The 21,865-nt window shown below is 41.5% G+C and overlaps 3 protein-coding genes across 4 annotated transcripts; all 3 read left to right on the forward strand.

The window, feature by feature from the left end:
- The first annotated feature begins 418 nt into the window (after positions 1-418).
- On the forward strand, positions 419-3,601 carry cmklr2 (chemerin chemokine-like receptor 2). Of its 2 annotated transcripts, none has more exons than XM_080038757.1 (3): positions 419-590; positions 1,557-1,678; positions 1,804-3,601. In XM_080038757.1, exon 3 carries the CDS (start codon positions 1,824-1,826, stop codon positions 2,904-2,906), a length of 1,083 nt encoding a protein of 360 aa, XP_079894883.1. In that variant the 5' UTR covers positions 419-590; positions 1,557-1,678; positions 1,804-1,823; the 3' UTR covers positions 2,907-3,601. The 2 variants fall into 2 exon arrangements, with proteins under 2 accessions (XP_079894883.1, XP_079894884.1); XM_080038758.1 differs by having other exon boundaries at positions 1,595-1,678.
- Positions 3,602-4,723: 1,122 nt separating this feature from the next.
- LOC307258615 (NADH-ubiquinone oxidoreductase 75 kDa subunit, mitochondrial-like) lies at positions 4,724-11,065 on the forward strand. The gene is made up of 19 exons (XM_080038240.1): positions 4,724-4,829; positions 5,437-5,516; positions 5,883-5,983; positions 6,084-6,191; positions 6,280-6,356; positions 6,574-6,655; positions 6,785-6,915; positions 7,011-7,196; positions 7,286-7,420; positions 7,519-7,633; positions 7,721-7,866; positions 7,959-8,087; positions 8,186-8,315; positions 8,410-8,570; positions 8,663-8,817; positions 9,130-9,305; positions 9,385-9,519; positions 9,665-9,737; positions 10,720-11,065. Exons 2-19 carry the CDS (start codon positions 5,438-5,440, stop codon positions 10,809-10,811), a joined length of 2,211 nt encoding a protein of 736 aa, XP_079894366.1. The 5' UTR covers positions 4,724-4,829; position 5,437; the 3' UTR covers positions 10,812-11,065.
- An 810-nt stretch (positions 11,066-11,875) lies between these two features.
- ino80da (INO80 complex subunit Da) lies at positions 11,876-20,518 on the forward strand. Its single transcript, XM_080038086.1, has 10 exons — positions 11,876-12,002; positions 13,445-13,691; positions 13,779-14,599; positions 14,726-14,822; positions 14,916-15,140; positions 15,392-15,501; positions 15,694-15,827; positions 16,274-16,497; positions 16,629-16,786; positions 16,903-20,518. The coding sequence occupies exons 2-10, from the start codon at positions 13,474-13,476 to the stop codon at positions 17,904-17,906; spliced, it is 2,991 nt and encodes a 996-aa protein (XP_079894212.1). The 5' UTR covers positions 11,876-12,002; positions 13,445-13,473; the 3' UTR covers positions 17,907-20,518.
- Positions 20,519-21,865: the final 1,347 nt, after the last annotated feature.

Raw genomic sequence — 21,865 nt, forward strand, 5'->3', positions numbered from 1 at the left:
GCAAGGCAAATGCAGAAGCTAAAGGGCAGCTGACAGACAGCCCCAAATAAACATTACCTTGGCCCTTACCCAATGACTGAAGCCGTTTTTACGCTTTTTAGGAACGAAACAAATCTGCAGTCGGCCTATAGCCTACGTGTCAACAAAAAACAAACAGACATGTGCAGCATTAACAAACTTTCCTCGTTAATTCGTTAATGGGGGAAAATCGTGCTCAGAGGGGTTCCCCTGCTGCTGTAATGAGAAGCAGCCATCAGTTCCCCTGAATGAACACATTCTTCATTCCGTGCGGCGGGCCGACCAATAACTTTGCTTCATTCCGTGGTCCATGTTTGACGCGTCAGCCAGGCGCGCCCACCGCACATCAAGACTCCTGCTCCGTACAGAGAGACGGAGTTTAGTTTGGATGGACTCATGGAAAGACTAGCTCTACACATGGAGCAAGAAAGCACTTTTTTTTGTTGGGAGAGTCACAGACGAGGCCCAGCTCGGAGGAGCTAAAAGGGGCTAACATAGCGGTCCCTTTGAACCGGGAGCTGTCGCTGTTCGAATCCAAATATTTTTAGAGAACTGGAGTGCTGCACTTTTAGGTAAGCTATGCACTCTCTCGCCTTCAAACGAAAAAGCACTTCATGTTCATCCCGTAAATCTGCCAATAATGTGGAGCCTATGTGGCACTTACTGTCAACTGTTATTACCTGCTGGACAGGATAGATAGGCTATTTGTTGTATAATAAATGATTACTGACATTTCCTTCTTCTGTTTATTGCATTGATTCTGTTTTCAGCATTTTGTCTATTTAGTTGATTTTATTATTTATTAACAGTTACCGTCTTGTCTTGTGGTATTTGTTTAGTCTTATTCTGCTGGAGCTAAATGTACAAAGCCTTATCGTATTGTTGTTCTCTTATTAATTTCCCATAGCCTATAACTTTGTTTCCTGGTTGCACTGATTCTTCATGCAGCATTTTGCTAAAAGTTATTTGCATTACTGCAAAACTGCTTGGTTTGATTGCACTCTTTTTCTAACAATTTTTTTATGGCAAATTTAGGTATATCTTCTTATTTGACCATCCCTCCCCCCCCTCCAGGTTGAGATGTCATTCATATTCTAAATGTTGTTAGTTCGAGATCTTCCTATTCCCTTTCAAACTTTTGTTTTTTAAGTTGTCTAACAGGCTTTGTATGAACAAGGCTTAGGCTTCAAACTGAGACACAAAATGCATGGTCAATTTGATTTTAATCTGGTGTGAATAAAAATGGGCCCCATTCTGGCCTTGATGATTATACAAATATTGGTGATATGTGGGAAAAATATATAACCTTCACCCAGTTGCTTGGTTGGTAATAACTTTGGAAAAGATGAATGATGAAGGGCTTTTCATTCCAGACATCAACATGTTGACTATACATTGCGTAAGAACTTTTGGCCAGTTCTTCAATCACACTCATAGAGCCAACTATATGAATCACTAGGCTCTTTCTGCCTCATATTTTAGGCATCTCGCTGTCCAAACAGTTGATACAAATGGGTGTTGTTGACAATATGTTCCAGGGTTACTCAGGACACACCCAATCCTCTCTTCAACACAGGAAGTGAATGATCAGGAACAGGGAAAAGACCGACGACTGGATCCTTCCGGAGAGCAGCCCAGCAAAATCAACAACTAGTGTCAGGTACGAACGTGTGTTATTGGTTAATTATACAACATATTTTTATTTATTTTTAAAGCTATTGTGTTTACAGATCCTCTTATAAATGAATGATGATGATGCATCTTATCATGAGCTGCTTCCCACAGATAACTTCACCACAGCAACAATGAATGACACCAGCGATGACTATGGAAACTACACCTATGAATACTACCTGGAGTACGGCGACAGCTTGGACGAGCTTAAAGTAGACCACAGGCAGAGGGAAACTATGCACATTCTCTCAGTGGTCATCTACGTAATTTCCTTCGTGCTCGGTCTGGTTGGAAATGGCACCGTCATTTGGGTGACGGCGTTTAAAAGCAAAAAGACTGTCAACAGTGTTTGGCTGCTCAATCTGGCCATTGCAGACTTTGTGTTTGTGCTTTTCCTGCCCATCTACATTGATTACATACTGCGGGACTTCCACTGGGACTTTGGCGTGGCCATGTGCAAGATCAACTCATTCGTGTCTGTGATGAACATGTATGCCAGTGTGCTCTTTCTCACGGCGCTCAGCATAGACAGATACGTCTCTCTGGTCCACCTCAGCTGGTCTCAGAAGTACCGCACTGTGGAGAGAGCCTGGCTTGTGTGTGGTTGCGTGTGGATGCTAGCTGCTGCCTTGAGCTTTCCCGCGCTGATTTTTCGCGACACTATGCGCTTGCATGACAAGGTGGTGTGCTTCAACAACTTCCATGCCCAAGACGGACATAAGGCGGCCATGAGGCACATCATTATTGTGGCTATTCGTACCACTGTGGGCTTCCTGCTGCCTTTTACTGCCATATGTGTGACGGGCATACTCCTGACTATCAAAGTCAATCGATCTCAGGGCTCGGTTCGGCTAACCAGCTTCTCCAAAACAGTTTCTGCGGTAATTCTGGCCTTCTTTTTATGCTGGGCGCCTTTTCATACTTTTAGCTTGATGGAGTTATCCATACATTCCTCGTTGTACCTACACAACATACTGAAAGCTGGCTTCCCTCTCGCCACCAGCCTAGGCTTTTTCAACAGCTGCATTAACCCCCTGCTGTATATGCTCTTGGGCAAAAAGGTGCGTCATATCCTGAAGCGTGCCTGCCTGGACTTAACTAAGAGCTCACTGAGAGAGCTCAGCCAGTCAGTCTCCGCCACTGAGATGGAATCAGTGCCAGAAGTTCACCAGGACAGTGTCACAGAGGAGCCTGTGGAGTCATCAGCTCTATGATTACAAACACCCTCAGACTAGTAGTTTTCCACATAAAACACGAGGGCAAGACTTAAGCGTAAATTTGGAGTATAATAATTGCTTTTCTTTCCAGCTGTTGTCTTAATATTTATATATTTTGTTTCATTTGGATCATTTGGACAGTTACGCGTTATCACTCTCAATGGAAAATCTAAGTGGAATCACGTACTGTAACGTCCACATGGAGTTTTTATCTTTCCATTCAGTCCATAATCCAAATAATTTGCAGGGAAAGAGAGTGATTAAATTAATGGAAAAATCCAAAACTTTCTCGGGTTCCAGCACCTATACTAGTTTGCTGCTCGGATTTCTTATGGATGGTTAAATTAATATTTGGGCTTTGGAACTTTTGCTCAGACAAAACAAGTATTTTCAAGAGTTCATGTTGGCCTGTAGACAATTGTGATTGTGACATTTTACACTTTATTATTTTTTCTTTATTTTATAGAAAAACAGACAGATTAATCAACAATGATAGTAATCATTAGTTGCAGCCTTATATCAAATATATGTATTAATTCACAGATTTTTTGAATTGTTGTTAGAAATGTTGCATACATATTTGTAGTCTAATATCATGTTTTCTATACAGTTTTATATTATTAATGTGTTGGAAGATTTTTTTCTATCTAGTAATATATACATATTTTATTTTAATATATTCCGAATAAACAGCATATATCTAAATAATTGTCTTCTGTTCTGAACACCTGCTGTACTTTGAGTGTATTCTTTATTTATTTTTGACTTGATGTTAAAAGAGTCTGTCAGAGTAAGCTAATTTAAACATTTTTTGCTTTGAGGTTGTATGTACACACAGACCAGATTTATAAAAGGCCGTAAGTATACACAAGCCTGACATAATTATTCAATTTCCTGAGGTTATGTTTACAAATTCCTCCATTTCCTGTTATTTTCTTCTGGTGAAAGATTTGTGAGGATTACATAGTTAGAATGAGAGATACGAGGACCATATGAGTCCCATCACTTCAACGTTTGATGGGTTGATTCCCTCTCTTATATAAAGTAGAAAAATATAGACGAGACTCATTTGAACATTTACCCTCTGTCAACAACTAGTATACTCAAAAGGCCCTCATTACATGGAATTTTGAGGACAACTCAAGCAGACTTTGGACCTCCATCTTTTGGACAATGTGCATTTTACAGTGGCTCATTAAATGCTGAACGACAAATAACGGCCATGCCATGCCTACCAAGATATAGGCCAATGCCTTTTCAGATCCTTTAGCCTTAAGTAGGCCTAAAAGTATGCTACTAATACCATAATGTAAAAAAGAAAAATCCATTATAGTAGGCATATCCTTGTTGTGGTCCTGCATTTACAGAATAATCAAAATATATTGAATGTAAAAGTACCTACTCAAGACAGTCAAAGGGTCCCTTGTCAGTGCTATTATAATATATAAACTATGTTAGATTGTTATAACTTGTGTGCATTAATGTAAAAACACAAAACAGGATAGCCTATTGAGGTGGAGCTAATTTGTAATTATTTTTTTCAACTATTAATTAATCAGCCCATTGTTTCTCTAATTATTGAGAAAACTGTAAAGGTAGGCCTACAAGTAGCCTACCTTAAAAAATTAAGTAGGCAACAGGAGCCTACTGTGAGTCCCACTTCACATCACTACAGCAGCCTGTCACACATAGTGTAGCCTAGATGAGAACAAGATGGCTAACATTCCTGAAAAAGCTATTGGTGTAACCTAACAATACCATTACGATTAGATAAGGTTGGTCAGTATTTAGTGAAAATAAAAGTAGGTTTCCTACATTTGGATTATTGTAGGACAGGATTACTTAATCCGTGACGCAGCACAATAACAAGAGTGCGCAATCTGCGTCGCAGGCAGTCTCACGAGGACAGACACCGGCAAGGTAAGAAACTGGTCACCGCAGTGTTTACATAAACTATATTATTAGGTAGGCGTTAGAAATGTCTCCTTGATATGAATAAACTGGTGAAGTCAGTCAGTTGGAATATGGTACCGTTATACGCTACTGTTTGTAGCAAGGTATGCTAAATGAGTGGGTTTATATTTAACGTTACACGTTAAAATGCTACTTCAAGCGGCGTTTGATGATGCAAATGCATTGAATAACGTTAGAATATCTATATGCCGAGTGCTATCAGTCTACAAAACGTCAATGTTTGCTCATTCTAACGTTAGCTTTGCATCATTTGGCTAGTAAATTGTTGTCCTACTACTTTATTCTCAGTGTCATAACATGGCATGTGTATGTTAACTTGTTGAGTCTTATAGGCTAGTTTAAATAAAATTAAAAAAAAAACTCTAATGTCGCAGTTTAAATTAGCTGCTCGGACCTGGCGTTAATTCTCTGCTTCTGTTTTTGTTCTGGTCCTCGCGTGGAGGCTTTCAAAATCATGTAGCCTAATAACTTTGAATATCTTAAAACCTTGTCAAAACTGTGAACCACAAGTGCTAGACCTTACACACACGCTGTTGCCTCTCCTCTCTTCAAGCATGTTGCGTTTGCCTGCTGTGAGCCGGAGTCTCTTTCCTGCAGCTTTTACCAAAGGATGTGCTGCTGCAACTAACAATGGTAACAATATGTCACTTCATCAAGTGATTAATAGACCATGCCTTCCTAACGTACAATGTGTCTTGTATTTCTGCAGGAAACAAATTTAGTTAATTATTTGTTGTGAGCATGAGCACGCACTAGAACCCTTGTCACTTTGTTCCACTGATGGATTATAGGCAGGATTACAGATTTGCCAGCTCCCACATTTAGTTCCAAGCTGTTGCTGGCTCAATTTAGTAATCAGTAGTCAATGGCAATCATTTTTGGAATTCATTGTTATATGATGCAAGTTAAATGATAACAAATGCTGTAACTGTTTAACTGTATTTAGATGAAAAGAAAAGGGAAGATTTGCTTAAAGATGCTTTCTGTATGTGCTTAAAGCTCGTTCTGCGGCTACAGCTACAGCACCTGCCAGTAACCTGCTGGAGGTGTTTGTGGATGGGAAGCCTATCATGGTGGAGCCGGGAACCACTGTGTTGCAGGTAACATGATTATATCATGTACGCATGCAGTTACACAGAGATACTTTCCTATTGAGTCAAAATATCCGGTTATTGACATTGTGACTCATTTTATTCACAGGCATGTGAGAAGGTAGGAATGCAGATTCCTCGTTTCTGCTATCATGAGCGTCTGTCAGTTGCCGGGAACTGTCGCATGTGTCTTGTGGAGATAGAGAAAGTTGCTAAGGTATGTTTTCGACTGTATAATGTGCATGTGTGAGACTGTGCCGTTCCTACCTAAAATAATCAGTTATCATTTCTCATTCATCTTGTAGCCGGTGGCAGCTTGTGCTATGCCAGTCATGAAGGGCTGGAACATTTTAACCGACTCGGAGAAAACAAGAAAGGCCAGGTAGGATCTTATAACATATCATTTAACATATTTGTGTTTGAGGAGTTAATATTGCTCTCTGTAAATTATACCATATTTACTTTGGGACATTGTATCTGAGGTGATATAAAAACTCACATCTCTGATAAACAGAAAAATAAATTTAAATGCAACATTCCATTGTATGGAAGTGACCTGAAATAATTATTTTCAAAACCATTATTTCCTTTTTACACAGAGAGGGTGTGATGGAGTTCCTACTGGCGAACCACCCATTAGATTGTCCAATTTGTGACCAGGGGGGAGAATGTGATCTACAGGTAAAGATGATCATCACCCGTGTATATGTGTTTTCCATATACTTCAGTCTGCACATATGACAAACATTGTTTTGTACTGAATTTATATTTACATATACTAATAAGACTGAATACCGTTTTGTTTAAAAGGACCAGTCCATGCAGTTTGGCAGTGACAGGAGCCGCTTCACCGAGGGCAAAAGAGCTGTGGAGGACAAGAACATTGGCCCTCTCATTAAAACCATTATGACTCGCTGCATCCAGTGCACTCGCTGTGTACGGTGAGTAAAACATCAATATCGAGTGAAGGTTGAGTTGCTGTGTGTAATTTAGAATATGAAAATAAATATCTATTTTTTTTCTTTTGCTCATACAGCTTTGCCAGTGAGATTGCAGGTGTGGAGGATCTTGGGACCACTGGCAGAGGCAATGACCTTCAGATTGGGACCTATGTGGAGAAGATGTTCATGTCGGAGTTATCCGGGAATGTTATTGATATATGCCCGGTGGGGGCCCTGACCTCTAAACCATATGCATTTACTGCTCGCCCTTGGGAGACTAGGTTCCTGGATTTATGATTTACCAACATTTTGATTCACTTCTTCAAGGTGAAAGGTTAGTTTTAACAATCATGTCTTCTGTTTGGTGCAGGAAAACTGAATCAATTGATGTTCTGGATGCCTTGGGTAGTAACATTGTGGTGACCACTCGCGGGGGTGAGGTGATGAGAATCCTGCCTCGTATCAATGAGGATATTAACGAGGAGTGGATCTCTGACAAAACCAGGTTCCTTTCTGCTTACTCATAGTTACATTTCACCGACGTAGATTATTTTATTACTTTTACATCATTGCTGAACTCTTTCTTGACTTCCATATTGACAGGTTTGCTTATGATGGACTCAAGAGGCAGAGGCTCACGCAGCCAATGGTGAAAAACGAGTCCGGACAGTTGGTTCCCACAACCTGGGAAGATGTGCTGACTCGAGTTGCTGGAGCAGTATGTAGTTCCTGATGAAATGACTCGCAACAGCAGAAAATACAGTGCAACCGGCGGTTTTAACCTAGCATCTGTTTTGTTCCAAAGTTGCAAGGAGTTGAAGGAAATGAAGTTGCTGCCATTGTTGGAGGCTTGGTGGATGCAGAGGCTCTCATTTCCCTGAAAGACTTGCTGAACCGTCTGAACAGTGAAAACCTGTGCACTGAGGAGGTGTTCCCAATGGCTGGAGCTGGGTAAGACCAAACTCAGTTAAACAGGAGATGGGACAAAGCCAGTTGATCTAGCGCTGAAGATAGGTTTTTGTTTTATACCTTTGCTTCTTTAGGTCCGACCTGCGTTCAAACTATCTTCTAAACACAGGGATTTCTCGAGTAGAAGAAGCTGACCTGCTGCTTCTGGTTGGCACAAACCCTCGCTATGAGGCTCCTCTGTTCAATGCACGAATCAGAAAAGGGTAAGGTAAAGGCTGCAAAGAAAACATCTCTGTTTGTTAAACAATGTTAAACAAAAACCCATTTTTGTTTAATACAAATCTTGGTACCTCCGATTCAGCTGGCTTCATAATGAGCTGCAAGTGGCTCTTTTGGGAAAGGAAGTTGACCTGAGTTACACATACGACCATCTTGGGGAGTCTGGCAAGATTCTTCAAGAAATTGCGTCAGGAACTCACCCATTTGCTCAGGTAACACTGTGACCACTCAGTAATACAATGAATGTTATCAGTAGTACATTTGAATTTCTCTTTTTGATTCCGTGTCTTGCATCACCTCTTGCAGGTCTTGGCTAAAGCGAAGCTTCCAGTCGTTGTGGTAGGAAGCAGTTGCCTGCAGGGAGACGATGGGGCTGCGATAATGGCCGCCGTGTCAACCATTGCTCAAAATGCCTGTGTCAGCAGTGGTGCGGAGGAGTCTTGGAAGGTTCTTAATGTACTTCACAGGTGATACTCTTGGAAAATTAGAGGGAAAGCTTTCGTTAATGGGACAGACTTTTTTTTTACTGTAATGTGTTTGCCTTTTTGCCTGTCATCAGGGTTGCCAGTCAAGTGGCTGCACTTGATCTTGGGTACAAGCCAGGCGTGGAGGCTATTAGAAAGAACCCACCAAAAGTCCTATTCCTATTAGGAGCTGATGCTGGCTGCATTACTCGGCAAGATCTACCTAAGGATAGCTTCATAATTTATCAAGGTCAGTGGTTTCACTGCACAGCAGCAAAAGCTATTTCCTTTACATTAATTTATGTACAGCTTCTGAGAGAGTAAGTATAATTCCTGACATCCCTTTTTGCATGTACAGAAAGCTGACAGAGGATAGATCTGAGTAAATTAGTTAAAAAAAAGTCACAATCACATAGCCATAAACCCAGTTGAGCAAATAGATGTGATTTTGGACTAGAGTGTAAGACTGTTAGTGGTGACCAACCCTTTAGTAGAGTGAGTCCAGAATTTATATCAAAGAGCATTGAACTTTTTATTGCTCAATTTTGCCATACCTGCCCAGGTCACCATGGCGATGTCGGTGCACCAACGGCTGACATCATACTTCCTGGAGCCGCATACACTGAGAAATGTAGCACCTATGTGAACACTGAAGGCCGAGCCCAGCAGACCAAAGTGGCTGTGACTTCTCCTGGCATGGGGAGGGAGGACTGGAGGATCATCAGAGCCATATCTGAGGTGAACTATAATAAACAATAACGTTAATGTTAAATTAAATACGAAGAAATTAGACCAAATGCTGTGTCTTTTTTTTAAGCTCGCTGGAGTGACTCTGCCATATGACAACCTTGATGAGGTGCGCGATAGACTGGCAGAGGTTTCCCCAAATCTGGTGCGCTACGACGACCTTGAGGAGGCCAATTACTTTAAGCAGGCTAATGAACTGTCTAAGGTCAGCTGTTATCTTCTTTAGCTGATTACAGAGAAGGCATTTATAAATGTTAGCTGAATGTTAGCTTATTCAGTTGGTTTATCTTAGTTTGCCTTACACTCTCTGTTCCCCATGATGAATGGGATATCTGGCTTATTTTTTTCAGGCAGTGAACCAGGATGTCCTCACCAAACCTTTAACCCCTCCACAGCTTACTGTGAAGGACTTCTATATGACAGGTGGGCCACTGTTACTCCTCTCACTAAATCTGGTCCAAATGTTATTTTCATTCCAGAATCCTGCACAGCACAGAAGTGTGGCAACAATTCCTTGATGACCATATTATCTTGTTTATTTTTATTCTATTTTTATAGGGAGGAATATGATTATAGTTATACTTATATTCATGCAATAATATAGCTTTTAAAGCTGAAGCTTAATTGCAATGAGCCATTGTTTGCCATCATTGACTACTACATGATGTACAAAGTGCTACATTATTGCTGGATAAAATAATTTAAAGTGTCCTGTTTACATGAAAGTCATAGAGGACGGTTACTTTCAAGAACAACTCCATTGTTCATCTGTATTCCAATTCTTACTATAAATAATTTAGGAATAATTTATCCTTTTAAATGCAGCCATTCAGATTTCATTGCCCTTATTTCAGAGTGGCATGAGTGTTTTTGACAGCTAATGATAATTGTATAGTTTGAGATAACAGAAACATTCTAGCAGTTTTGCTATTCTCAGAGCGCTATAGCTAAGGGGATCAAAATGTAAGTTTGCAATGGGTTGATGGGGCCATTAAAATCAAAAGAGTTTATCTTCATTGTGAGCATAATATGTTTTCAGCAGATTTCATGGCAAGTTTCATGATATGAGACTATGAAGTGACTTGGGACCAAATGCTACATAGTGTAATGCTAGTTGATGTGACGTGTCACATACTATTGTTGATGATACATTTAACCACCAAAAAGTTTTTGTTTGCTATACAAAAATTAATTTGTCCCACATATTATTACTGTTTAATCTATAAGTAGATGTTATACACCTGCGTGACAAACGTATATTGACATTCATCCTTAAGAAGTAAATGTTTCTACATTCATAAACTACCATTAACTTTATAGTTAGATTCATTATAATGGTGATTTATGATCTTAACTATTGCTAAAACACACATATTTTAACTCTGCCTTCAATCTTTACTCACAGATCCGATAAGCAGAGCGTCCCAGACGATGGCGAAGTGTGTGAAAGCTGTCACAGATGGAGCACAAGCCGTGGATGAGCCAGCCATATGTTAAAGAACTGTGGATAGCCATCCAAACCTTGAAAAATAATATACGCACAGCTCTGCTGAAATTTGCACATTTCTAGAAACCTATTTATTTGCACTTGACTTTTACTATGGTAAATCTCTCATACTCTATGCACAATGTTGAACTAAAATATTTGACTAACCTGCAGAAACCTGTGTATGTGCTACTTGCAAAGTAAAAATGTAAGCTTAGGTTTACCAAATCTCCAGAGACGAACCCTTGAAAATGTATGTTTTCATCTGTTAGGACACAATCCAGTAGTTGTGACCAATATTTAAAATCATTATCCTTTCAAAGTAAATCAAGTAGGGCCTACATCTCATCTTCCTGTAAAATTAACAAAAAGTGTTATATTTTCCTAAAAGTAGCCTATACAAAGTATATTATATTACAAATGTAGCTATTTATGTGCTATTTAATAAACTAGTTTTCTGTAGCAAGTCTGATGAAATTAATCTTTGTAATCCCCCATTTAATCTTGTGTTGTTGAAAAAAATAAGAAAAAAAAATAAGTTAAACGTATCTAAATGTGTCGATGCTATGGATGATACTGTCCTGTTTTGATGCAGTGGTGTCAACTTTTCCAGTATAGAGCTTCTGTCTTTGCTTGGCACGTGGTCCATCATCAGTGAACAGCCGGAAACAGTGTGGCAGCAGGGCTGGTAACTCATTCATTTGGAAGACGATGCCGTGGTCAAGGTGGATTTTACACTGTAACACTTTGCTGGACAACTCAGTCAATTTGTTTGAACTGTTTTGAATGTGGAAACTCAACTGTTATCGGCACGCTCCTTACAGTAACTAGTTTATTTCACAAATACACTAATATGACACATCTAGAACACAGGGGCTTCTAACAAAGTTGAATTTCCAATATGGTAGGAGAGGTTGTTGTTGTTGAGCGGATTGTTGTCATGTCCCCGCAGTGCCTGTAGTGGTGCTGTGAGGAGTGCTTTGGATCCAACAAAAATCCTCAGCAGCCTACCTACTGCTTGTAATTTGCTCTGGATAGCCTATATTTATATGCATCCTTAGTTCAAGATTTACCGAGCTCGATGAAGATCCCCGTTACTATCCTATCTCGAATATCGATGCACAAATAGCCTAGCTGGTCCTAATAGACATTTCGGCCGTCTGTGTGGAGCGAATACCTTACACAGCCCATACCAATTCAAGGTAAGCGAAAGCGTTTACTGCCGCGGTCTAGATTTCTGAGGGTACCGTTTTGCGCAGGCTTCAGTCGGCCAGGCTTCAACTTGACGCCGCTGTGCTACCGAAGCTAAGAGGCCTCTGATTAATTAATCATTTATTTAACATCCTGTAATATCAACAAATGCATCCGTGCCTAAAGTAGATGTTAGGAGTAACATAAAATATTGACATCTTTAAATCCGGTAACCCGCTATTGTCACATTAAGTAACGACAGAGGCTGTAATTCATATCGATTATTACGGAGGCCTTCGAGGACAGGCCATAAGCCTTGTATGTAGACCCTTTGTTTGAAAGTATTTGGCCATAAATGTATCATATTAACATACAATAAAATTCCACGACTGCGCCGATCAATCATTTCTTGTTTAAAAAGAACACGCTTGCATTTTCTACATGAAATTTAACTGAAAATAGACCCTTTTACAGTGTTACCATTTGCTGATGGTTCCGTTTCCTGGTTAGCTACCGCCTACTAATTTGTGTTTTTAGCTTTGATAGCTAACAAGTAAATTTGACTTTTCTTGTGTGGTCTTTGTTTATAATTTATATTTCTGCCCAAAGATGGGTAAAGTTATGTCTTATGTATTTAGACGCTTATGCTTGTTGTACATGTATAGGTTAATCATGTTATAGTATAAAGTTTCCCATCTGTACTTCTGCTCCAAGCTAGGCTAACGTTAGTCACCCTTAGCTTGTCTGTCCGGTGTCTGTATTTGTCTAAAGTCGTAAACGTCAACAGAGGTTGATATAAATTACAGTCAACCTGTCTGTATGTGTCAAACATGTACCTCAGTTGTCTGAAACAACTGGAATGCACACAATTAAAGTTAAATGTAACAGCTAAGCTACTGCTAAAGCTGGGCAGCCACCGCTACAATTATCATTCATTAGTGTGTGGTGATAATTCCCGCAGCATCCTATTTGCATGCTTGTATATTATGAAGTGTCAATTTTTTTTGTGTATCTTGTTGAAACAAGAGGAAACTTTTGGCTATTTTTAGTACTGCGATAATGCTTTTTCCAGCAGCATGTGACTGTTTTCTGGCTTTTAACTTTGTCATGTAGACCGCAGTAATGTAATATACAACCATCACATTATCTTGTTGAGTGTGAGTTTGAAGGGCATTTGAATGGACTGTTGAATTAAACTAGCCTTTTAATCACCTGTTTCTCAATGAGAGGTTTTAATACTGAAAATAAGATGATGTGAGAGAAACCAGTCTGTATTTCCAAATATGTATTCTCTTGAAATACCAATATTAGCTCTGGACTGGGTAAATAGTCACCTGTTGTAGAAGTGACTATTTCCTTTCTTTTTAACCATATGCATCCAAGTGTGTTTACCTCATCCGTATGTAAGTATTAGTAATTTAATTCTTGGTTTCCCCTGACTTTATCCCATCAGCTGATGTTGTCAAGAACAAGAGTCACGTGATGTATGAAGGCAAACACATACACTTCTCAGAGGTGGACAATAAGCCGTTGTGCTCGTACAGCCCAAAGCTCTGCAAGCAGCGCAGACTAAATGGCTATGCTTTCTGTATCCGGCACGTCTTGGAGGATAAGACCGCCCCTTTCAAGCAATGTGAATATGTGGCCAAGTACAACAGCCAGCGATGTACCAACCCCATCCCCAAATCAGAGGACCGCAGGTGGGTAATATTTCTGTAAATGTGTGTATATGTTGAAAGATATTACCGATCTGCATAGTGTATTGATGATATGTTCTTACTTTCCAGATACTGCAACAGCCACCTGCAAGTTCTGGGCTTTATCCCCAAGAAAGAACGGAAGAAGAAACATGACACTTTGGATGACATGCGCTCGCGGGCTCACCTGGAGTCGGTGGCCCTCAACATAACTGTGCCCTCGCTAGCTCTTAAAGTCCCCAATGGTCTCGATGAACTTCCGCCATCTCCCCCCTGTGCTCGCTTTTTACCCCTCCCTGATGGGGAACTCCTGGACCCCTTTGCCTTTTACGAAGATGACACGGATGGGGAGGAGGTGGGCACTCCTCGGAAGGGCAACCACGCCATCAAGAAGAAACTACAGAGTCGGCTGGTGCTCAACCAGAAACTCTGCCATGACACAGACCTCTTCCAGCCACCGCCTGAGCACTTTAGTCCCTCCCCCGTCACACGTGTCCTCCCCTCCTCGCCGCTCAACACACACCTCCCACGGCAGCAGTCAGGTCTTCTTCAGCCACCGCAGCACTCCAACGCCACTTCCTTCATCTTCCCAGGAAAGCAGCAGGGTTTATTATGCAATCCATTACCACCTCAGACGGTCAACTTTCTGCCTCCTCCGGGGATGCCCGTTAATGCAGCAGCACCCAGTCCAGTGCAACCCTCTGGGCCATCACTCAGCAGGAAAATGCCTTTCACTGCTACTCACTTGCCCGTCAGTTGCAAGGACAGTGGCAGTAGCAATCACCGGCACGTGGTTGTCATGCATCCCGCTGCCTTCTCGCCTTCTGCCAGCTGCCTGGCCAGGTTGCAACATCTGGTGCAGCTCTGTGCCAAGAGACACCGGGAGCACGGAGACCTATTTCCTCATCTAGGTTCTTAACCACCATTTATTTTCTCTTTTTTTTCTAAATTCAAGTGCTATTTTTAGCCACTGTGATAGACTTAAGATATAGTGAAGCAAATTATATTCAGGCCTGCACTAACAAGCTCTCTTCCAGGTTTGGATTGGTCAGAAGACAGTGCTGACGATGATGACGATGAAGAGGAGGCAGAGAGATGTGTTCCTTTCCAGAGCTCCTGGAGAAAACCGAATGGGTTGGTATCCTAAACACTAAACAAACCCCCAAGCAATATAAACTTTGACCTGATACCCCTCGTCATGACTACTATGACTTGTTTTGTCAATAGGTTGGAAGACGACGGCGGTTCCTCACGGAGAACACGGCTACTTAGGCTTTGCTCGTACCTCCAGGAGAAATACAAGCACATGTGCCGGGAGGAGAGGGCGAGTATCCGCCAGAAGAGATACCGCTATGCCTTTCGCAAAGCCTTGCTGCACGCTGCCAGCAACAACCCCGACTGTGCCGGGAAGCTAATCCAGGAGTTGCGTGGTGCCTCTCGAACCTCCTCAAGGTATTCTAACAAATTCATACTAGTAGACATATTGCTAAATTTAGTTTTTCTCTCAGGACTTTACTTGAGTACAATAAGTATCAAACCCCATATCTTACACCAGCATGGCTTGAACTATTCTGAAACTTTCCATCACCCACCTGTAAATTAATCTTGCAATCGTCATCTCCTAATTTAAAATATACAAAATCTAAAAAACATTGGGTTGTAGTTTGCGCTTTGCTCAGTCCTTGGTTTATATGTTTCTACAGTGTTGCACCAGCAAAGCAGCAGAACACAGACACAGGGACCTGCACTGGCAGCACAAAGGGCCAGGCCTGCAACAACAGGGCTCTGCCCTTCACTCAACACTGCTTTCAGCGTATCCTTTCCAGCACACTGACTGACAGCTGGACAGCTGGCCACCACAAGTGCAGAAGACTGGCTGTGTTTCTGTTTTCTGATTGAAAATACTGCACATACTATGATGAGCAATAACCCTCAGTGATAGAGTACTGTGATCACACGCCCTCTGTCTGTTGCATTGTGTTATTTCCTTCATTGTTCTCCGTAGACATTCTGTTGAATCGTTCCCAGCAGCTCTTTGCCAGTTGCACAGCCAAATTTGCAGACGGTCAGCAGTGCTCCATCCCAGTGTTTGATATCACGCACCAGACACCACTCTGCGAAGAGCATGCCAAAAAAATGGTGAGTACAGTACTTAATGGAAAAGTTCCACATTTAAAAAATACTCTATACTCTAATACTTTTTTACTCTATTTATGCCGAAAATTAGATGAGCTAAATATCTAATTAGCGTTGCACAAATACTGTAAACAGCTAGCCTGGCTCTATCTAAAGGTAGCAAAATCCACCTCCCAGCACTTCTTAAGTTGTGCCTTCAGTTACTCAGCAACCAAGTGGATAAGGTATTGGTCCCAACCAAGAAGAAAATTAGCACATAACCCCCACCAAACATTTATTTTGATATAAATTTATATAGATTTTGTTTACTCTGGACACAGCCAGACTAGCTGCTTGAATCCTTCTCAGACAAAACTCTTGGCAAGAAAGCGAATATGAATGTTTTCTGCTGTGTGTGTCTGTCTACTGTTGTCATGACGACTCAATGCTCAGCCATATATTCCACACAGGACAACTTCCTGCGAGGGGATGGTAACCGACGAGTGCAGCACCAGCAGCAGCAACAACGAAAGCCACGTAAAAAGACCAAACCACCGGCGCTCACCAAAAAACACAAGAAGAAGAGAAGGAGAGGGCCTCTGAGGCCCCAGAAACCCATCCCTCCAGCATTGCCACAGGGGAACCTGGGAATGCCTTCTATAAGCCTAGCAATGCCATCCCAGGCCAGCATCAGGTCTGCTTCATCTGTCTCTCTACTCTGTTGGGTTCAAACATTTACTGTGCAGAGATCCAGTGTCAGGGAGAAAAACGCATGTCACCACGCTCCTCTCTAAGCATCTTTTTTTCATCTCATCTTTGTGGCAGGAGCCCTTCAACCCCAGACCTGAGTACAGACGAGCTTCCTGACGACATCACCAATGAAATGGCAGACATTCCAAATGACCTTGAGCTAAACCAGGAGGATTTCTCCGACGTGTTGCCTAGACTACCTGATGACCTGCCGGACTTTGACTTGTTCGAAGGTTGTCATGCAACTTATATTTATACAACACTTTGCTTTTTATGTGTACACTACCAAAGCTTTCCCTGTATGTGATTTTTTTATAAATATAAATGTTGTGTGTGTGTCTGTGTGTAGGTAAGAATGGGGAGTTACTGCCCACCACAGAGGAGGCTGAGGAGCTGGTGCGTGCGCTGCAGGCCATGGGCTCCTATCCAGACTCTTTGGTGTGCCTGACCTCCATGGCAGACCTGGCCCCCTCTGAAGGCGTGGACCACAGAGCCATGACTGTGTTCCCTGGTCCGGTGCAGCCAGGGGGCATGGGGGCCCTGCTCAACAGTCGCATCCCAACAGAGAACTTCACCAGCCTGGAGCTGGACGACAATCTGCTGCAATCCACCGGGGGCCACTTTCCTCCCTCGCCGCCATCTCAGCCTGCTAACCAGCCCCCGACATCGTGCTCCAACCTGACCTCGTCTTCTTTGGCCCCCTCCACCACCTCCTTGCTAACGCAGACTTCCATAACGGAGCGAACGTTTTCCCGGACACACACATCCCATGTCCTGGCCAAATCAGAGGCCCTCGCATCATCACCCCAAGGCAGCCACTACAGCAGTGAGCATGTGCCATCACCATACAGTGACCACATATCTTCCCCCCATGCCAGCTCCTTCCAGACAGACACCCCTCTGCTGCTGGAAGTATCGGGACCCCCGCGCTCATCATGGAACAATCTCCCTCTCCCCGACCCCACGCAGTTTGGCAACCTCATAGGGTCAGAGAGTCATCTCATATCCACCTCCCTGTCCACTCCCCCGGCAACCACCCACTCTGTGACGCTGCAGCCCATGGCGGCGCTGTCAGCCATGCCCCAGAGTGGCCTGACGGGTTTAACGACTCCCTCTGCCCCCTCCTCCTCCCTCCCATCCTCTTCACACGATCTCCTGACCTCCACACAGCCCAAGCAACAGCTCCCTCAGTTCAGCGCGGCCTTTGGCCATCAACTGGCCTCCCACAGTGGCATCCCGAAAGACGTGCAGCCCAGCCACAGCTCCACAGCGCCCCCTGCTGGTTTCTCCATAGTTAGTGCCACCGCTGCAAGTGCCAACAGCGCCACGCCTCCCTTCACGCAAAGTAAATGAGAGCAGGCGGCCTGCAGCGGCTGCATGTCGGTCTGTGGACTCACAGTCTCTTACAATCCAGTCGACCGCCGGCTTCTGATTGACCCCCAACCCCTCTTCATCCACTACATGTGTGTAACATGGTATTAGCGCACTATTTGATAATGAATTTGCACAACCTCAGATTTTCTTCACGATCTTCTTTTTTTCGTTCTTACATTCTTCAGCCATGGTCGGTCTTGGGGATTTTAAGCGAGTGTGAGTCCACCTCTTTGATGCCTTGTGGTTTTATTCAGCAGAGGGTAAGCTAACGGTGAGCTTTTGCGATGAAATTAACGGGTGAAAATTGGCGGAAGGACCTTTTAGCAGAGATTATGTGTTGCAGTGCTCAGACTTCATCGACACAGACAGCCTCAATCAGTGGTCGCTTTGTTTGCTTTGCCAGTTAAAAGTCCTGTCTTTAAATGATCAACTGTACCCTGCCTTGCTCAGACGGCCATTGCATTTTTTTTTCACCTGTTCCATACACTGCTTGTGTCTCCCTCTGAAAAAAAAGGAGTATTGGTTGTGATATCTGTGACCCATTATGTTTCAAGCTAATTTAACTGTTATCATGATATAGAATCTTACTAAGTCAGATTTCACAGTCATATGAATTTACCAAAATACTTTTAAAAAGCTGTTTTTATATTGTGTATACTGTATATGTGCTCATTTATTAGTCTGCTCGGACGTGGACATCTCTGACCTCACTATTGGTTGTGGGACTGAGTGGCCTAGTAGACACTTGAAGGTAAATATAGTTTCTTAAAGCAATAAACACATTAACATAACTCTAGCATTGTAAGGTATTTTATTGGTCTCATTACATGTAGCTTCACTCACTGAATCAGGAATATATATTTTGGCCTCTTAACTGTTGTAAAAAATGAAAAGATTATTTTATTATAAGTTATTCAGAACTAGAGCGCATAGAGACCAGCGATCAGGTTGGCCTAACTTCTCCTCATGCTGAGTGGATTTTGAAGGCTAATACATTGAGTTTCATTGTTACATGGTAGGGGTGATAGTAGCACAATCCAGGGACTTTAAGTGTCTACTGTCAGAGGTGCTCTCTGGTCCACATATACAAACAGTCCGAAAAAAGCATATTCAGTATCAGAACTCCAAGGAAACCCACTAGACAAGAGAAGGCACAGGTGTAGGTAGTTATTTTCAATGTTATAAATTGGTGTGTTGAGCACGTCCGAGGTAAAGCACTGTGCAATTTATTCCAAAATGCGGTTCTAAAGTGATTTTTAAGCTAAATGATGCAACCCTGGGGTCTAAAACAAGAACCTGAGGACCCCCTCTCCCGTCTTACAGCAGTATGACCATGGCTTTTTGATAGATTTTATATTAAACATTTGACAGACATTGTTGAGTATTAGGTATATAGAGTAGCTAGGTCTCTATCTTGGGGTTTGTTGGTGAATTATTCAGTAGCAATGGAGTGAAGTTGTTATTTGCAATGTATTCAGTGGAACCTGTGTCTTGTAGAGTCTCTTGTTTTTAATGGCTATCAAAATGCTTGTGGAATTTCTCTTTTTAAAGTTGGAGGGATCAATCTTCGTATGCCGTGTATGCTGTCACTTCTGTTGTTTAAAATAAGACTCTGATGGAGAGCCATTTTTGATAGCTATTAAAACTCCCGGAAGAAGTCCGAGATTGCATGGGGCAGCAAACCCTTTTTGGTGTGTGCGTGTGAGAGCATTAATAATATCAATATACGATTATGGTCACTGGCTTGATTATTGGTGATATAAAACATAGGAATAGATGCATCATCATTAAGTGGAGAAAAACAGATCAACGTACAGTTTTGTTTCCCCCAACAAAGATTTGCACAGGAGTGGATGAGGCCGGTGGTGTTTCAATGGTCCCGTGTCTGTCTTGCCTTTTTTTTTTTTTTTTTTTTTTGCTTGTACGCTCATTTGTTGAACAGCTGCCATCATTACCAGCTCTGAGCCTGCACCTGACCCCCCCCCCCCCCTCCCTCCCCCTTCACAACCCCACATTTCCAGCTGTGAGAGAGCCCAGTTCTGTCTCCCTTCCAAAGAGAAAACACATAAGAGTGTAAACCCGTAGCTCCACCAGAGGCGGACTGGGCTTCTCAGTGACTGCAGTGGCGGCACTAATGTCGTCATGAGTTACAAAAAAAATAAAATAATAGGTTGTAATGTGTTGGATGAAAATGTTTGCAAGGCATTACTGCTGTATCCACATGGCATGAGATTAGTCACTGCACCAGTTTACTCTTCCCTACCCCCCCCCCCCCCCAAAAAAGACACCCCGTAGAACAAAAATGAACAGGGCTCGTAGGCACATTTAACTGCTTGAATTCAGAAATGGCTGATAAAATTCCTATACTCATTGAATGTACTGTATTACTGTTTTTAAAGATAGGATGAGCTAATCTAGTCACCTTTTGTTATTGGTCCTTGTTTTATTTGTCTAAGGTATTTTTTGTATACAAAGGTTTACATTTTTATGTATATTTTTCTTGTGTACAAATTATGTAATATGTGTACAAACACTGTATGTAATATCTGTATATAGTGTGAGAAATTTGATCTTTTGTTTTTGGATGTATAAATAAAAACTTGCTGTGAGGTAACAATTGCTGACATAGTTGATAGATGCGTTGTCATGCGAAAGTACCAGTTCTTTACATGCACATCATGATCACTTTCATTCAGCTAAGTTGGTACCAGATAGGTACTGTATTTTATAAGTTACTTGACATCCGAGCTATACATTATAAGTGCTACTTATATAAGAGAATTTGTAACATTAAATATAAATAATAATATAAATGTGCACTTACTTCTCATGGCTCATGAAGTGCACATGTTCTAAAGTATTTTTTCATAACTGAATAATCAAACTTCCCTAAAAGGAAAATTGGATCCCTGAAACACTGTTATAAGTTAGAAAGCTACTTGAAAAGTTACCGTTTCACCGTTTACAGCTGCAGGGCCCACAGTTTAGTTTACAGACATATTCTAGTCTTTTGTTTGGTTCCAGGTGCCTCAGAATAATTTAGTTTTGATTTATGATGAAATATTCAATACTAAGAATTACATGTAGAGTAAACTGTTTGGTAAACTTACTGCTGGCAAATTGAGCCCCCCCCCCTCCTCTGAAAATGTATAGTGCACTTTTAATATTTCCCCCCTGAATCTACATGGTTTGACTTCTCCACTAACCACAATTATATTGAGTTAACTCATGTAATTATAATAAGCCACTTAAAAATTAAAATTGGGACACCAAAAGTTAATGTTTTAATATAAATATGCAAATAAACAGGAATATGTAATCAGTGTACTTTACCTGACCTATTAGGTTAACGCCTGTCAGTAATGATGTGATAAGTAAGCAAAGTTCTGATGCAGAATGGGAAGCCGTGGAAACTCGATTTAACTTTTGAATTCAAAGTAAACTAAACTAAAAAAATAAACTTAAGTTCTTGTTGCTGTCGTAAAGCTTTCGATCATCACATTCTTATATAATAATCATCTTTAGTTTAATAGTCAAGAAATTGTAGATACACGTTTATAAGCCAGCAAGAGGTCCATAAATTATACAGATAGAAAATGCGTACCACAAATTCCATGACAACTGCATGAAAACCAAAGGATATGATTGAAAGCCCCAACACAGCTACAAAATGAATTCACTCTGAAACTCAGTAATACATAACTACATTTGAAGAGTATAAATATGTCAGCACGCTTCAAATGGCATGAATTCAGATTTTCAAAGTATTTCAAAAAAGTATAAATTGTAATATTAAAAGTTCACTCATCCACTCCTGTGCAAAAAGTTATATTAGAATGATTATATAAAAACCTGTGCACTTAAGACCTGCATCACAGGACATTTTAAAAACTGTCAGAGGAAAGCAAATTTCAAATGATGTCATGTTAAGACGAACA

The sequence above is a fragment of the Ammodytes marinus genome (genome assembly GCF_949987685.1).
Source record: "Ammodytes marinus genome assembly, chromosome: 12".
Classification (NCBI taxonomy): domain Eukaryota; kingdom Metazoa; phylum Chordata; class Actinopteri; order Uranoscopiformes; family Ammodytidae; genus Ammodytes; species Ammodytes marinus.

Bases quoted from the DNA above. Each gene is read 5' to 3' on its own strand.
- cmklr2 (XM_080038757.1), top strand. From the start codon at position 1,824: ATGAATGACACCAGCGATGACTATGGAAACTACACCTATGAATACTAC.
- LOC307258615 (XM_080038240.1), top strand. From the start codon at position 5,438: ATGTTGCGTTTGCCTGCTGTGAGCCGGAGTCTCTTTCCTGCAGCTTTT. The intron at 8,316-8,409 runs GTAACACTGTGA...CACCTCTTGCAG, and splicing joins GAACTCACCCATTTGCTCAG to GTCTTGGCTAAAGCGAAGCT. The intron at 8,818-9,129 runs GTCAGTGGTTTC...ATACCTGCCCAG, and splicing joins TAGCTTCATAATTTATCAAG to GTCACCATGGCGATGTCGGT.
- ino80da (XM_080038086.1), top strand. From the start codon at position 13,474: ATGTATGAAGGCAAACACATACACTTCTCAGAGGTGGACAATAAGCCG. The intron at 14,823-14,915 runs GTTGGTATCCTA...TTTTGTCAATAG, and splicing joins TCCTGGAGAAAACCGAATGG to GTTGGAAGACGACGGCGGTT. The intron at 15,502-15,693 runs GTATCCTTTCCA...TGTTCTCCGTAG, and splicing joins CACTCAACACTGCTTTCAGC to ACATTCTGTTGAATCGTTCC.